Source organism: Pipistrellus kuhlii, unplaced genomic scaffold (genome assembly GCF_014108245.1).
Source record: "Pipistrellus kuhlii isolate mPipKuh1 unplaced genomic scaffold, mPipKuh1.p scaffold_m20_p_3, whole genome shotgun sequence".
Classification (NCBI taxonomy): Eukaryota; Metazoa; Chordata; class Mammalia; order Chiroptera; family Vespertilionidae; genus Pipistrellus; species Pipistrellus kuhlii.
In genome coordinates, this window is record NW_023425529.1 from 136,323,739 (window position 1) to 136,341,719 (window position 17,981).

General features: G+C 36.6%; 1 protein-coding gene across 30 annotated transcripts in view; it reads right to left on the reverse strand.

The window, feature by feature from the left end:
- Positions 1-17,981, reverse strand: part of RBM26 (RNA binding motif protein 26) — a 75,527-nt gene that overhangs the window by 11,859 nt on the left and 45,687 nt on the right. For 29 of the 30 annotated variants that reach the window (XR_006742964.1, XR_006742962.1, XR_006742959.1 and 26 more), the window contains 6 exons: positions 14,130-14,255; positions 13,710-13,784; positions 12,171-12,338; positions 8,128-8,232; positions 6,698-6,922; positions 4,922-5,008 (listed from right to left, as the gene is read on the reverse strand). Coding sequence is in view for 17 of the 30 variants with exons in the window: in XM_045588731.1 (XP_045444687.1) it covers positions 4,922-5,008; positions 6,698-6,922; positions 8,128-8,232; positions 12,171-12,338; positions 13,710-13,784; positions 14,130-14,255 (786 nt within the window). In the remaining 13 variants the exon portion in view is untranslated. The remainder of the gene's footprint in view (positions 1-4,921; positions 5,009-6,697; positions 6,923-8,127; positions 8,233-12,170; positions 12,339-13,709; positions 13,785-14,129; positions 14,256-17,981) is intronic. The other variant, XM_045588733.1, reaches the window with a different exon arrangement.

The window sequence follows — 17,981 nt, forward strand, 5'->3', positions numbered from 1 at the left end:
GAACAAGTGGTAATCTGGAGGAGCAAGGTCTGGTGAATACAGCGGGTGGATTAATACTTCCCAGGCAAGATCTTTTAACGTGTCTTTATCTGATTTTGGAGTGTGTGATGGTGCATCATCATAAAGCAAAATTACTTTGCCATGTCTTCTGGCACATTCTGGTCATTTCATGATTAAAGTGTGGTTCAAATTGATTATTTGTTGTTGGTAGCAATCAGTATTAACGGTTCACCTGGTTTTAGAAGCTCATAATACACCACATCTTCCTGATCCCACCAAAACAGAGCATTGTCTTCTTTCCAAAGTGATTTGGCCTTGTAGTTAATGTTTGACCTAGATCATCCCATGATTTTGTGCATTTAGGAATCTCAAAATAAATCCACTTTTCATTGCCAGTCACAATTAGATGCAAAAAAGACTTTCTTTCGTGCCACTGAAGCAACATTTTACTGATGCCTTTTTTGGTTTTCCATTTGTCTTTTGTTCAGTTGATGTGCCACCCATTTTCCTTCCTTTAAAATCTTTCCCACTGCCGGCACTGGTTTGGCTCAGTGGATAGAGCGTCGGCCTGTGGACTGAAAGGTCCCAGGTTGGATTCCGGTCAAGGGCATGTACCTTGGTGTGCAAGAGGCAGCTGGTCGATGATTCTCTCTCATCAATGTTTCTAACTCTCTATCCCTCTCTCTTCCTCTCTGTGAAAAATCAATAGAATATATTTAAAAAAAAAAAAATCTTTCCCACTGCTTATAAATTATCAGAAATTATTTGCTGAGCAACATTTAATCTTTCTGCAAGTTGTTTTTGAGTTTGACATGCATGTTCACCCAATAATGCCTGTAATTGTTGGTCTTCAAACTCTGTTGACCTGGACATTCTTTGTCTTTCATGTAGAAATCATCACTTTTAAAGCATTTAAACCAGCGTTCATAGATATCTTGAGATGTAGTGTGTTCAGCATAAGCTTCCTGAAGTATACCATAACTTTCAGCAGCACTTTTCTTCAAAATAAAGTAATAAATTAACACTTCCCCTCTTATTTTTAGCACGAAATTCGACATTTTTAAGTGTAAAAAATATCTGATGTTATGACCTTCAGCAAATTTGGCATGTGAAGTTTTTGAAGCCTGCTGTCAATACAACAAAATAGCACACATATCAAATTGTTTAGATATCAACATATGTGTAATTCCATCTATTAAAAAAAATCTGCATTATTAACTGATACACCTAGTGTATATGAGATTTAAGTCCAGAAACAATTTGTAATTTGTTACAAGTTGTAGCTATTACATCCTATATAAAAAAGGCTAATATGCAAATTGACCAGTCCCTATGACACACACTGACCACCAGGGATAGATGTTCAACTCAGGAGCTGCCCCTTGAGGGTCAGTGCACTCCCCTTCAGCCAGAAGCCAGGCTCACAGCTGGCGAGCACAGGAGCAGTGGCAGGAGCCTCTACCACCTCCGTGGCAGCACTTAAGGATGTTCAACTGCTGGCTTAGGCCCACTTAGTCAGACATCCCCTGAGGGCTCCTGGACTGTGAGAGGGCACAGGCTGGGCTGAGAACACCCCACCCACACACCCCACATACACACACACACACACACACACATACACACACCTCCCGAATCCACAAATTTCATGCACCAGGCCTCTAGTATACTATCAGGAAAAAAGAACTAGGAATATTAAACTTTTATTCCCAGAAATTATATTATTTGTGGTAAAGGTGGTATTTTTATTTTCAGACTTACATATACAGCACATAACTAATTATGTTGATGTCAGTGAAATGTTGAGTTTTCAGCATGAAAAAAGATAGGCTTCTCTAGACCTTTGCCTATTTATTCTTGCACATTATCATTAAAAGTTTGCAGTCATATACAGAACAGAAGGAAAAAAACGCTGAAGATCTGACAAAGATGGAGGAAGAAAAAAGCATGGAAAGTAGTTATGTGATGGGTTCAATATCTTACCTGGAAAATGGATCTGGAAATAATTAACATTTTGAAAAACTGGGGTTAAACAAAATTAAACTGAAGTGTTTACCTTCTGCCTTTACAAGTCACGTTAGATTGTGAATCTAAATAAAATACCCAAAATGCAGCTTTTCACAAACTTATCTGACGAAAGAATTCTTTGTTAGGGGAGCTCTTGTAGAATCAGTGTTCTATAAAAACAGTGTGGGAAAACTGACCTAAGGTCATAAGACTTAAAGCTGCTATCCTATCCTAGCATACCTTACATACCATAATGATTAAAGCTAATTTTTAAAAGAAGGCTAAAACCAAGTTTATTAATGTTTATAATAACCACAATATACAATGTTTATGCAGGAATTACATTAAAGGACCACAAATTTAAAAAGAAAGTAAATTCTAATTTTTAGAACTTACAGGGAAAGAATTCTTTCATTCCTTTAACTCTCGAGTTCAGGCTGCATGGCCACTTTCTAAGAAGTTTTAGACTGAGATTTACTAATTCTGGTAGTTCACTGCCCATCATATGACATTACCTAGTAACTGTTAAGTAAATCAGTAAAAAAATACACAAAAAATTCTTCTATAGACATGATTTTATGTCTCTTAATTGAATCCACTTAAATATACTGTTCTTAATATTAAGTTTAGTATTTATTCAGTCAGCCCCATCAACTATTAACTGCTTATGTTGCATTATCTTCTATGAACTCAATTTTATATTTCTACCTTCAGGTATAAAGAATGAGAGTTTTGAAGTAATTTACTCTTTCTTGTCCCTATTCAATTTCCAATCATTTCTCATTCTGAAAACAAACAAACAAACAAACAAACAAAAACCACAATGATTTTAATAATAGCTAACATTATAGCCAGAATTAAGATTTACTATGTCCCCAGGCATTATTCTAGGTACTCTGTAAGTTTTGAATTAGTAAATCCTCACCATTCTCTAGAGAAAAATTTCTTTGATGCTGTCTTACCAAACCACACAATGCCAAAATGTATGATTAAATAAAGAGTGAAGCAATAACTTTAAGGAAACACAAGATAACCTGTTGAAAACAGTTCGAGGCACAGGTGTAAAAAATGCACAGAACAAGATTCACTTTCCTTTTGATATATAAAGTTATACACCTCTTGGTGTTTAAAACTGATTCTTATAAAATAGGAACTTAACTGCTCCTTTACTAAAATTGGATCCTCGTATATTACAAAGGTATAGGAATAATTCAGAGTACTAAAAATAACATTCTAATCAGTCATGGGAAGAGACTATGTTTTTCTGAACTGTTTGGGTACTTTATCCAACTTTAGTAAATAGGGTGGTGATAGGAAAAGAGAAAATAAAGCAGTAGGAACCATCTTCTAACTAAATCAAATCATAATCATCTTAGCCTAAAGCTAAAAGTGTTCTATTTATATTATTCCATAAAATATTTTGATCTTTTTTCCTAGGGAAAATTTCTCCCTTTTCAGTTGTTATATTTGAAATAGAGGCCCAGTGCATGAAATTTGTGCACAGGTGGGGTCCCTAGGCCTGGCCTGCGATCAGGGCTGATAGGGGCTAGGCTGATCAAGGCAGAGCTGGAGAGAAGGCGATGATCGCCAGGGCCAGATGCGGAAGGAACGGATGCTGGCACTGCCATCATCAGCAACCTGCCACCGTGCGGTTCCCCACCTCCCATCTTCCTCCTTCCCTAGCCACCACGCCACCACTGGGGCAGGCTGATCAGGGCTTGCCAGCCAGGGGGCAGGGATGGGGAACAGGAGGTTGGCCACTGGCCCTGAGGAAGGAGCCAGCCCTCACATCCCTGGGAAAGAGGCCACGTCCACCGTCAACCCGGCCCGCACGCTGGCAGGAAATATTTACTACAAAAACGATAAATCAATATTTGGAAGCTATTTCACAACTTTTTAGACCACACTCAACTTAAAACTTCTGTAAACTATCCAAAAAATTCATTCACATTAAATTAACTGTTTAGAACATTTAATGCATTTTTGCTAAGGACAAACTGGTGCATCTATTTCTCTCAAGTCTGAACAAAGAACACACAAGGTTCCTATAAATTCCACACATCTCATACCCATTTTTCTTTTTTAAGCTTTTAAACCCATAAGAAAGACAAGGTTGCATAGACTTCTGGTCATTCAGTGGAAAGACTATTCAAAATAGTCTATGACAACTGTACTAAAAGGACCCTAAAAGCTAGAACTTTATATCATGTCTTGGGCAAAAAGTTGCAGGGGTCTAATTGGGCATATACTGATTATGGAAACTTCTTTAGGGTTCAGTCAAAAGGTACTAGGAAGCAGCAGATGAAGGATGATTAAGACAGGCAGCCATGAGAATTATATTTCAGTCTGCCAAAGAAGACTTTGTTCTAGGCCATCTGAGGAAAAGTGAAGTGAAAGAAAAAAGAAACATAATTCGTGATGTCTCAAAAGAATATAACTTGACATCCAACTTGGTGACTATACATTCTAATTATAACATGTTACATACTAGAGGCCTGGTGCATGTAATTCGTGCACAGGTAGGGACGCTAGGCCTGGCCAGTGATCAGGACATTCTGGCTGCCATCTGGAGCCTTCCTTCATTCTGTGCCACCTCCTGGTGGTCAGCACACGTCGTAGCAAGTAATCAAACTCTCAGTCTCCCGGTTGAACTCTCAAGGAGACACTTTGCATATTAGCCTTTATATATATATACACACACACACACACACACACACACACACATACATACACACACAGTATATATATATATGAGACATTTTTTGTGGCCTTGAATTCTACTGATATATTCTATCTATTGCCAAAGTGTAGTTATGTAGAAAGTTTTAAAAATTCATTTATATTAAAACTTAAAGGCAAGATTTATAAAATATTTAAATCTGAATCTTTTGTAAATCAGATCTTTTATAATACTTACTGCTTCAGCTTCTGCTCTTGTCTTGAATGTAATTATTGCATGAAGTGAAGAGTCATCAATCTGACAATCTTCAATTTCACCATATTGCTTTAAATTAAAAACAAGTATTTCCTCCAAATAAATATTTTGAAATATCTAAAATCCTAGTGATTATGTAAAATGTTAAAATATCAAACTATAACCCAGAATACAAAACAATTCATGGTAACAGAAAAAAAAAGGTAAATAATTCATTTTTGTACTTAATATTGTTAGATAGAGAGTGGTCCTATCTTCCAAATACAATCTATAATTTTACACTTTCTAAATAGTCATTGACTATTCTTTAAATAAAGAAAAAATAATTCTTATTGTCTTTCCTTTCATATTTATTTTCATCCCAGAATATGCTAAATTCTTTCTAAAGCAGAATATTTAATCCTCAGAATATTCTTAGTGTTTGTTTGTTTGTTTGTTTTAGTTTCACCCAATTTAAAAATGGGATGAAAAAAGACTAAGAGAAGTTAAGTAATCCCCCCAAAAAATAATTAAGTTAATTACTAGGATAAGTGTGCAACTCTTTTGATCCTGCTTTCACTCTTACTTTGATTCCTGTGGACCACACAGACTATCTTTTCAGGCATTTAAAAGCTAAACATATGAAATTATGCTTGTTTCATATGCTGGGTTTTATTTTTCACATGTGAAGGAAGATTTTTCTATAAACAGCAACTTTTATCATATAAAATTCTAGTCCATGGTCTGGCTGGTGTTGCTCAGTGATTAAAGTGTTGGCCCACGCACTGAAGGTCGCAGGCTTAACTCATGGTCAAGGACACATACCTGGGTTGCAGGTTCAATCCTCAGCCCTAGTTGGGGCATATGAGGCAGACAACCAATTGATATGTCTCTCACACATTGACGTTTCTGTCTCCCTCTCCCCCACTTTCTCTCTTTCCCTCTTCCTCTATCTCCCTTCTATTCTCTCTAAAAATCAATGGAAAAAATATTCTTAGGTAAGGATTTAAAAAAAAAATTCTAGTCCTTTATATATCATTACTAATACCTTCCTTATTTCTTACATAAAAATAAAATTATAAACACGCTTTCATTAAATGCACACACACCCATACAGAAAAACTCTGTATAGTTAAGAGAATGAACTTTAGAATCAGTCAGATCCAAGCTCTGTCAGTTAAAAGCTGTGTAAATTTGATTAAGTTATTTAATTTCTTCATGCTTCATTTTCCTCATCTCTAAAATGAGGTACAATAAAGGTACCTACCTCTTAGAGTTGTCAAGATAATTCAAAAGATAGTGACTTATATAAGGCACTCAGAATTAACACTTCCCCCCCAAAAAGTGCTTATAAGTTTTATGCTATAATTTTTATCCACTGCGACCAGTAGCAGTTTCCTTTCTAGGTTGGCTAGACCTAGAATACAGTATTAACAAATAAAATTCCATCTTAATTTTAAAAATCTGGATGACTCATGCAACATGCTAAATTTTTCCTTAAAAGTACCAAGTAAAAGTAAACTACAGGACTTCCCTCTCTAGAGCAATACTTTAAATCACAATACTTTCAAGCCTCACTAAAACTAAGAATAATTAAACAAAAACACCTACAGCTTATTTTTTAAATAATTAATAAGACAATTATAAAGTAATCAAACTCTTTGGTCAAATTAATGGGTTTAAATTACTCATGTCATTTTCATAATTTCCCCTTTAATATATCTATTAATCCCCAACAATGATTATCAATATTTGTTTTGTTGCTCAGTAAGAAAATACCGCAAAATGAGGAAGAAGATCTTCTCTATCACTCTCTGTAAATGCAGAAATCTCCAATGCCCTGGGACGGTGATCCACCACAGCATGACCAAGTACACCTCGACCTCGACCTCGACCTCGACCTCGAACTCGACCCCGACCCCTGCCTCTGCCATGAGCTGCACCTCGACCTCTTGAATGGACTCCTCTGCCCCGACCAGATGAAAGAATCCCTCGTTTGGCAGCCTAGAGGAAGTCAAACACACAAGTTAAAGACCACAATAACTAACACAGCCATGCGTTATACTTTGTCAGGCGAGTCAAACTTTTATACAATTTGATAACTTATTCAAATAATGCCCTAAGAAAAGATCTCATAATTTTAAGCTGAGATTTTAGTTTTTAAAGTGAAAGCAAATTTATGTAGCTAATAAATTTAGAAAACAAAATAACATTAATTTAAGCAATGTTTTGAAATTATTGAATGTGTTAAACTATTAAATGATCATTTGGTTTTAAAAATCCCATCAATACAGGCATCAAGCTCTAGAATGGAGAAAACACAATTTCTATACTAACATACAGAAATCTATCTTCTCCAAAACCTGTTAATTTGGGCAGGTCACACAGGTAACCATATCAAGTTTCCAGAGAATGAAAAGTGTGCAAGTTTAAGACATCATCTTATGGCTTCTTATGACTGTTAGATAAGACGGCACCTTAAAACAAACACAGTAGTTGCTAAATATTAAGTCTGTAGTGTGTCGAAAAAAGATGATCAAATTGCTAACAAATTTGGGGAAAAAGTATTATTTGACCAAAAGTAATAATCAAAAACATAAAATTAAATTGTGACATTAAACAATAATATAGACAAGTACCAATTAATGACATTAATGTCTCCATACTTAAAATGTAATTCTGATTTTTAAACATCATTTTGCTAAATGTTAAAAATTCTCATACACAGAAATCAATTTCACTTGATTTTCATTATACAATCATATGACTATTAAGAAAGTAGTTTACTTTCTCTTTTATAAACATCCACAGCACCATCTATAGGCAAAACTTAAGTAAGCATGTTCTTTGATATAGTTCGATCACTAGAAGTTTACTATGTATAGAACTTAATATTATAAATCTATTTATGCCTAGGGTATCTCTGAAAGAATGCCTGAAAACCAAAAATAGAAAAGTAATAAAATTCAATAGAAGTGGAAGGTACGTAGGTAGAACTGTTGCTACCCCTCACTTATCATGTAACAGATTTCTCTACTAGCTCTGAAAATTTTGTTAATCTTTTCCCTCTTTCCTATATCAATTCCCAATATGTATGCCAAAGAAAACCCACAACTGTTGACTAGAATGAGGGAATTGTGTTTTCAAATTAACCACTGTAACTACATCAACTTCTCTTTAGTACACTGTGTAGCTATGATGAAACATACTTCCAGCTGTAATTCTGTATACTTTCTCCTAAGTTCAGTGACTTCTTCTCCAGCTTGCATCTTCTTATACAAATCCAGCTCTGTGTCAAGTAATTCTTTCTGCATCTAGAAAATAATAATTAATATTCTGGGTGACAATTAACATCCTGCATTTAAACAAAACATTTTACAAAGAACTTGTATACATTCCCATTTCATCTGTACATTTCTTTTCTATCATCAGTCTTACCAACCTAGTTCAAGCCATTAATCACCTCTAGTCTACAATACTGCTAGCTTTCTAACTTGTTCCTATTTCCAATAATTTCCCTATAATTCACTTTCCATAAATAACCCTGGGATTTTAATGGACTAGTATTAAGTAATTTTCAGAAAATAACTGAAAGCAAAATACCAAGGTATTAACAAGCAATATATAGTATGCTTTCATGTAGGAAAGAACCCATTCACACACACACACACACACACACACACACACACACACACACCCAAAGGAGAGAAGAGTAGGGAATAGTGTTAGGAATCAATGGGGAAAACCTTCTATATATACCTTTTCATAGTTTAATTTTTGAGTCATGTTAATGTTTCACATATTCAAAAAATTAAATCAGCAAAAATAAGGGGGATCCAAACTGAATACATACAGAAATATACCCAACTTTATCAAATTAATAATAGAACCACGCAAAAAGAAAAAGTAATCCTACACCACAGTTCTGATTTTATACCTTTAGTGGAATGTATTGTGAAGTTATAAAGAATGTAAATAAATTCTAAATTTTAGATTTAGTTAGTTGTTGGAAGTGCTACTGTTGTAACAATTCTGAGACTATTTGGAATTTATTACAGGACTAAGCAAGTGAGTGCGGTGTTGACTTTAGTGGAAAACAAGTTGTCATTATGGGAAAAGAGAGAAAAAATAAGGAAATGAAGAAAGAAAGAATCCCATTATGTTGGATTAGAATCAGAAATTTCAACAGGAACTAATGATTTTATACATGTATACACATACCAAATATAAATATTGTATAAAACACTGTTTTAATACAATTTTCTTAAGCACTTATTATCATCTGAAATTAACTTGCTCACTTATTTGTTATCTAATAAATTATCTCCTGGTTCAATAAATACATTCTGTAGAGTGCGGTCAGAATGTTACTTCTCTGTTCGCTAATGTTTTATAACACAAACACCTTACAAAATAAAGCTCAAACTCCTCAGTCAAGCATTTAAGTACCTATTACCATTTTGTCTTCAGGTTACCTTTTCAAGATTATCCATAACTATTTTCCTAATTATTAACTTTCCTACTGTAATCCACAGAATTCAAAAATATTAGTACAGTTTGCTTGTGTTTATTTACTTATTAATTAATGGAGAAAGAGGAGAATCGTAGCATACTATGGTTAGATTTTTGAGCAAAGGATATAACCTACAAGGAAAATGAACCTTTAAACAATGTGTTTTCTGATCCTCCACCTAATGTAGTCACCAATAATACCAAACACCTTGGTCATCCAGCAGGACCATGGGAGGGGCAAGAAAGTATAATTACACAGGGGTCTCTACCCAGCTTCCCTTTTGTATGACACAAAATCAAAACACTGCCCCTTTGTGTGTAAAATTGAAAAGCGGTGTTTGGCTTGTGTGGACACCAAAGAAAGGGTGTCACTATTATCACTACTAGCCCTTGGGAAAGGTGTAGAAAATGTAACTAAGACCTAGTCCATATAAAAAGAAATGGACAGCCAGTATGAAATGGAATTGCATGGCCTAGTACAAAGAATATCCTTAAATGATATTATTCTACAATGTCATTAAAATTTTCCCCAGATTTGTGTTATCCCAATTACTTATAATAGTATCTTGAACCCTTGGGGATCAATAAAAAAAAAAATCACCTTTTTGGTGCTTGGAGACAAAGGTAACACATCTCTTGATATTCTAAAATTACAACAGCATAATATACAATTACCCCAAGCAAACTTATAAATTAACTCTTTGAATGTCTGGCTGCAATTTAAAAAGGACATGAAAGGATTTATTCCCTTCCATTGTGTAGAGGGCCTCCTAGGAAGACACCTGAGCATTCTATATTGGCCCCTCTTGCTCTTTTGGCCAAGAGGGACATTCTTCTCACAATCCAATTGCCCACAGCTGCTGCCTGAGCTTTCTGTTCATGTCGAGGTTGAAGCCTCGTGATAACTGGTACCATGGATCTGTCTCTCACCCAGTGGGGCAAGCTGGGCACTCCCTGAAGAAGAAACCTGGGTTTCCCAAGATACATGATCAGTGCTGGGCCCCCACCAGCAGGCGCATAGGATACCAAGAAGACAGAACTGAACCTCACATCACCCTTCTTGGCCCCAGAGGATGGCTGGTTAGCCAGTGACAGGTAAGATTACTCAGGGAAGAACAACTAAGACAGGCACAGTCGAAGAGGGGCCATCAGGAGAGAACTTGGTGATCAACTGAGGTGGGGCACAGACCCTCACCCCCTCAACTTTGCAGGGACATGAAACCTCACTCCTGCTGAAGGATTCTCCTGCCCCATGGCTGCTTAACTTCCCATGTCCAGCTCAAACCGGGACCCGGGTAAAAGACAGAGACTTTGCTGACAGCAGCTGCCCTCGCACTACAAGAAGACTTGTTTGAATTGTATTGTAAACATGGTGTGGGGAAGTGGGTTTTTGATATCTAAATCTAGCCTACCACCAGGAATGCTCAGGGCCTACTCAAGAAGGCAAATAATCCTTTCCCCTAATATTCACATGGTAAAATAAAATTGACTTAGAGTAATAAATTTGACAGTTAAATAGTAGACAAGTTTTCAGGCTAATTTAAAGTGGCTAATTGAAATAAGTGAATATTCTAGAAAAACTAGTTGCACTAGACAAAAAGCTGTTCCTAAGGAGTTAACTAAAATTTTTATTGGTAGTTCATCTCAGGATAAAATCTCAATAGGAAATGAACCTAAAGCAGTCATATTATAATGCAAAAAATTAAAATTTAAAAGCTATCAAGACTACATTATAAAATTTTCAAAAGCCTCCTAATATTTAAATCAAAAAGGGAGCAAAGTAGAAGAATATCATGTAAGGAAAAATATCCTGTAAGTAAATTACATCTAAAAAATTTGTACTTTTTAATTAATTGTAGTGCTAACAGCAAGACACCCATGAAAAGCATACATGGTATCAAAACAAGCCAGAGCAAAATCATTTCGGCAAAAAATGGAAAAGTCAAATATACAGAAAATATTCCTTTATTAGCTTTGGTGGAGAATATGTTTGTATATTTTCAGAAAACAATTCCGAGACCCTGTGGATTCTGGAAACAGAGAGGAATTGACAGGGCTAATCCAGCCATGAAGACAGAAGAGAAGCAGTCCAGAGATGGAAGACACTGATGACACCTTGCCATAATAGCAGTCAGCAGCTATGTATCACTGCAGGTTGCCCAAGACCAAACCAGAGAGGGTTGGACCTGCATTACCACCATTTGTCCACCATCCAGAACTAAAATATCATTGCTGACATGTATACATAAGGAACTGTTTGACATTGAAATTGGGTCTCAAAAGAACTGTTGGCCCAGAAAGAAACTCACTACAGACTGATTCATATGCCTTTGAGCATTATGATTATTGCTTGTCTCATTTTTGATTCTTATAAATATATCCAGTATAGATGAACTCACTCATCTAGGGGAAATGGTGAACAACATAGACAGATGAACAAGAACAGACCCAGAGATAAGGAGCCATGGGTCAGACTGTTGGACCTCAAAGGGAGGGTGGGGATAAAAGGGAGAGACCAACCAAAGTACTTATGTGCATACATATGAGCCTAACCAGTGGTCAAAGACAATAGGGGGTAGGGGAATGAGTGAGGAGAGGTGGGGGAGTGGAATGGGGGGTTGAGGACAACATGTGATACCTTAATCAATAAAAAAATTATAATAATAAAAATTAAAAAAAACACAATGTGTTTTAATGTTTTCTTAAAGAACATAAAGAAAAACAACACAAATAAAAATACCTGAGTCTTGGTTTTTATACTTTTTGGAAGACAGCGTCCAGGAGAAGTAGCTTTGACCTCATCTTTCAACTTGGTAATATTTTTTGTCAAAACCTCTAAAGTTTTCATTATTTCTGCTTTATCTTCAGACTTCATTGCTTTGTTTTTCTCCAGTTTTGATATTAACATCTGCGAGATTTTTTAAAAGAGAAAAATAGAAGATACTTAATCCTCCTATTAACAAAACAAACATAGCAAACTAAATATAAAAATAAGTATCTACTAGTTTTAGTTTATGTATTCATAACAAGGATTATAACCACTAATATACCAGAGTGGTGATGCTAACTATCTCAATTCAAGCCTTACTCTTGTGAAGAACTATAGTATTACTCTTTGGGTCTGTCTCTTAGAACACAAGAAATTCATTTCAATCCCTGAAAGGCTGTCTATTTGAAATAGTATTAACAATTTTTACTTTCTAATCAATTTGTTAATATTACTGCCTCTCCTGTATTCATGATCCAAAAGGAATCTATAACCTACAATGAATCACAGGAAAAATTCTCCTTTCCCATCATATAATAAGGTTTAGGAAAATTAAAAGTGTAATTACTTTCTTTATCATGAGGAAACTACCTAGCTACCCTAGGAATGGTAACACCACCATGGACAGGAAACGAGAAGAGAAACAGGGTATTATAGGATAGAAGATGCCATACAACATTATAGGTTCTCTGAGTCAAAATGGTTTCAGTTTTTGGTATAAAGCACCATAATTTCTCTTTATCAAGCATATCCAAACTTAAATTATAAAAGACAGACATTTCAGACTAAAATGTATACTTTTTGTATTTTCAATATTTGGAAATGTCATAACTTTTATTATTACATATAATTTAAGAACTTACATTAAAGTAATGTCATAAGCTAAAGACATAAAGAAATACTGTAAGCCACAGAAGTAATTTTTAATTTTCTAGCAGTCACTTTAAAAAGATGAAAGAGATATAGTAAAATTAATTTAATAATATATTCTATTTAACAAAAAATATTCAAAATATTACATCACAACAAAAATTATTGAGAGTTTTTTCACACTATAACTTTGAAATCTGGTGAAATATTTTTTTACACTCATACCACATCTCAACTTGGACTAGACACATTTCAAGTAAATAATAGTCAGATATAGCAATTAAATAAAGGTCCATCTCAATATTGAGAAAAAGATTCTATTTTACTATTGTTGAATAAAGGACTACACAGCAATATACTTGGATAAATACTCCTTATTTTCATTTCAAATTTGATAACCATAGTTCCATTCAAACTACTTCAATTCCCAGTCCACATTTCAATGTATGCTCTTCATGTCCAATATACTACTATATCAATTGATAATATACTTTATCACTGATAATATCTTAGTTTTACCATATCAATTACAATAATTATGTTTCTCAGTAATATATCTATATATATAGTGTAAGATTAATTTCACTCAAAGCTGTAACATTTATAAATATATATTGCCAAATCTAGTTGTTAATATTTTACCTTCTGTGTTTCAATGTGCTTTTCTAAAATTTCTTGTTTTCTTTTCCTTACATCCTGCTGAAGTTTCAGTGCCTCCTAGAGGAAGAGACCAAAAATATCATTAGAATACTGACCGTTTATTAGAAACAAAATGACTTAAGAGGACAGAAATGGTTGTAACTGCAGAAGCTTGGCAACAATTAAATGAAAACTTTTCCTATGTCACACTGAAATATGTATGCAAGTTTTAAAAGATCAGGAGAACCTATCATTCCAAGAAAAATATTAATACAATATTTACTGCTACACTATGAGAAATAAAGTTCAGTGACAGCCAACATACTCCTTTTAAATTGCATTTTGTTATGAGCACTGAAAAAACAGATACATGCAGAAGAGCGTTTCTACATGCAAATTTTGTACAATAATAGTTGTACTTACCTGTTTTTTTTTCTGTGCTTCATTATTATCAACTGCAGAGGGGGAAACAAGTAAGGTTTTTTGTGCAGCCTTCAAAGCAGCTGGATTATACACTGTTTTTGTTAGGCCAGTAGATGTAGATAACACCTACCAAAAAAATTCAATTTTGTGAAAAAAAATGTATCAGACATTCATGATTTTCTGAGTCCCATTTTCTTATAAAATAACATTAAATCACTTCTGTTAAAATTTAGTACAGTGAATTGAATGTATTGATTTGAAAGAAGGGAATGAATAATGAATAAACTGAAATAAAAAAATTAATACATCTATAGGAAAAAAGTAAAAACAAACATAAAAACTTCAAGAAAAAACACTATCAATACTATATTTGAGAAAATATTAGTTGCTAAATACCTGTGCTAGTATTTCTACTAACTAAAATAAAATCTGTGCATAACAGCATGGCACAGGAAAAAACTGGATACTGTCCTTCAAACAATTTGCAACTGTTTGGCCCTTAAAATCACTTGCAATTTTACAGTTTGGAAATTAACTTTGTTGATTTCTTTCTCCATATCTTTGCTGGCACTGCTCCTTCTACTTTGAGTTGACCATATACTTTTAAACCCAGCTCAAGTTCAACACGAGCAGCCAAGACCTCCACAAAGTTCTAATCATTTTTTTCCCCCTTACTCAGGTCCTTCTATGAAATTTAATCCTTTAGCTATTAAATTATTTAATAAAAATGATCTGATGATATATTGTTTCTCACCCTGTCTACGCTACAAGGGCCTTGAAACAAAAAGCATGTCTTTCTCTTCTTTGCCCTTCTTCCAAATACCCAATTCTTGCTAATAATCCTATATAATAAAAAGCTAATATGCAAATTGTCCCCTCAACCGGGGGTTCAACAGGGAGTTCGCCCAGGGGGAAGGGCCAGCCAGCCAACCAACCGCCTGCGGCCCCTCCCCTCAGCCAGCTTGATTGGGCAGGCCGGCTGTATCCCACCCATTCACAAATTTGTGCACTGGACCTCTAGTTAATTACAAGACCCTGGGCAAATTCAAGTACTTTTCAGATCTCAGTTTGTTTTTCTATAAAATGAGACATTAGGTATCTTGATGATACCTAATGTCCTTAACCAACCCAGGAGAGTAGAGATTTTTTTTGCTTGTTTCATTGCTATATCTTCAGTGCCAAGAACAGTTCCAGCACACATTCTAAATATTCAATAAACACTTTGCATTAAATTAAACTGAAATGATGATAAATCCAAGTGGGCAACCTTTTCTACACTAAAGTCAAGTTAAGAAAAGTGTTTGGACTACTTTTTTATCCTTCAAAAGCAAAAGGTTGCAAGTTCCATGGGGTGGTTCGTTATTGGGTCTTGGAAAGGAGTCTAGGAATCACTTCAGGTCTGTGACTGCTATCTATTATAAAAACAAAACATTGAACCATATATATGAAGTCTTAAAGGAGTTCATGATCCTCCCAAGTCTTAAAGGAGTTCATGATCTAAAAAGACATTTAAAAACTACACTGAGTGGCCAGATCATTATGATCTCTGAACGCATAATAATCTGGCTACTCAGTGTATATCCTATATAATAAAAGGCTAATATGCAAATTGTCCCCTCGACTAGGAGTTCGACCATCAGGCAAGCTGGCTGGACCCCATCCAGGTAGAATTCATGCACTGGGCCTCTAATACACACAAACACACACATACACACACACACACACACACACACACACACACACACACTGAGTGGCCAGATTATTATGAGTTCAGAGATCATAATGATCTGGCCATTCAATGTATATAAATAAGAATGTATCAATGAATAAAAAACCCCTACTCTCTAGCTACTAAAATGTAAATATCTGGATACCAGAGAAGTAGCAATCTGGACACTGCATTATAATCTTTTATCATGAAATAGATTAGGGAACATCACAAAATTTATGTAACTCATCACTATGCCTATTATTTAAGAATGCTAGCTTCTAAAAAAACAAAACCGCAGAATACTGTAACTTACACTATATATATAGATGTACATACACACACACACACACACACACACACACACACACACACACACTAGTGGCCTGGTGCACAAAATTCATGCATAAGGCTTGAGGAGGAGAGGAGGGGGTCCCTCAGCCCACCCTGCACCCTCTCGAAATCTAGGACTGCTGGCTCCTAACCGCTCACTTACCTGCCTGCCTGATCGCCACCAACCACCCCCTACTGCCACGCCCACCAGCCTGCTCGCCGCTAACTGCCACCCCTGCTGGCCTGATCACCACCAACTGCCCCTCGCATGCCAGCCTGCTCACCCCCAAATGGCCCCCCTGCTGGCCTGCTTGCCCCCAACTATAACCCCCCTCTGACCTGATCGTCCCAACTGCCCTCCCCTCCTGGCCTAATCAGCCTTAACCTCCTCTACCTTGGCCCCGCCACCATGGTTTTGTCTGAAATAACGTCCAGAAGGTCTCCTGGTCTAATTAGCATATTACCCTTTTATTAGTGTGTGTGTGTGTGTGTGTGTGTGTGTGTGTGTATACACATACATATATACTAGGGGCCCAGTACATGAAATTTGTGCACTGGAGGAAAGGGAGTCCACTCAGCCCAGCCTGCCCCTTTTTCACAGACTGGGAGCCCTCAGGGGATGTCCTACTGACGGCTTAGGGGAGCGAGCCTAAGCTGCAATCTGGCTTCCCTCTGCGGGAGGCAACTGGGCTGAACAAGGGAAGGTGACAGCCCCACCACCCCACTGCTGCAGCCACTGCAACCACCAAGGTGTTTTCATCAACACGGACTCTAGTCCCTTCACCATGAAAAAACTGACAATTTTCTTTAGGCATTTTCAAGATGTGTCTTTCATAGAACATAACATTTTTTTTTTTTTCCCAATCCTCACCTGAGAATATGTTTCCATTGATTTTTAGAAAGTGTAGGAAAGAAAGGAAAAGAGAGAAAAAGATCAATGTGAGAGGGACACTTTGATTCGTTGCCTCCTGCATCAGCCCTGCCCTGGGCCCCACCAGGAAGGAGCCTGTAACCTAGGTACATGCCCTTGATCAGAATCAAACCTGGACCCTGCGGTCGACAGTCCGAGGCTCTATCCACTGAGCCAAACCAGCTAGGGTAGGTTATGACATTTCTTAGCCCCTCCAGCAGCAGACCTTCATTTTTTCTTCCAGGAGTGCAGTGGAAAAACCCTAAATCACCTTCTTGGATTTTTATAACCCATTACAGTACCAAGAACACTGTAAGTGGCAGCATATAGGGAGCTTTGCCAACGAGAAGTCAGAAAAGGTGTTTAGGCTCGAACTGGTTTGGCTCAGTGGATAGAGTGTCGGCCTACAGACTGTAGGGTCCCAGGTTTGATTTTGGTTAGAGGCACATCCCCAGTGAAGAGTGTGCAGCATGAGGCAGCTGATTGATGTTTCTCTTTCATCGATGTTTCCAACTGTCTATCCCTCTCCCCTCTTCTCTGTAAAAAAATCAATAAAATATATATATTTTTAAAAAGAAAAGTTGTTTCCTCCGCAGTTCATGCGCAGAGGACCCCCTGTGTTGTGTCCACTGGGCTAGGAGCGTGTCTCCACTACCCTGGGGGAATGGCCCCCATGCTGGCAGCCCTGCGTTGTGGGCAGGCTTTGCGCCAGTGCACGTAGCCGTGGGGCAGGAATATCTGCTTGGTGCCTGCGCCCATAGGCCTGGGCTGGCAGAGGCATTCTGGGACCTCAGCCACTCAGGGCCTACATGCGGGCTTACAGACTAGGAGTGGCATGGGTCCCAAGGATGTTCTGGGACCCAGGTCACTCAGCACCTGTGTATGCAAACCAACTCACCAT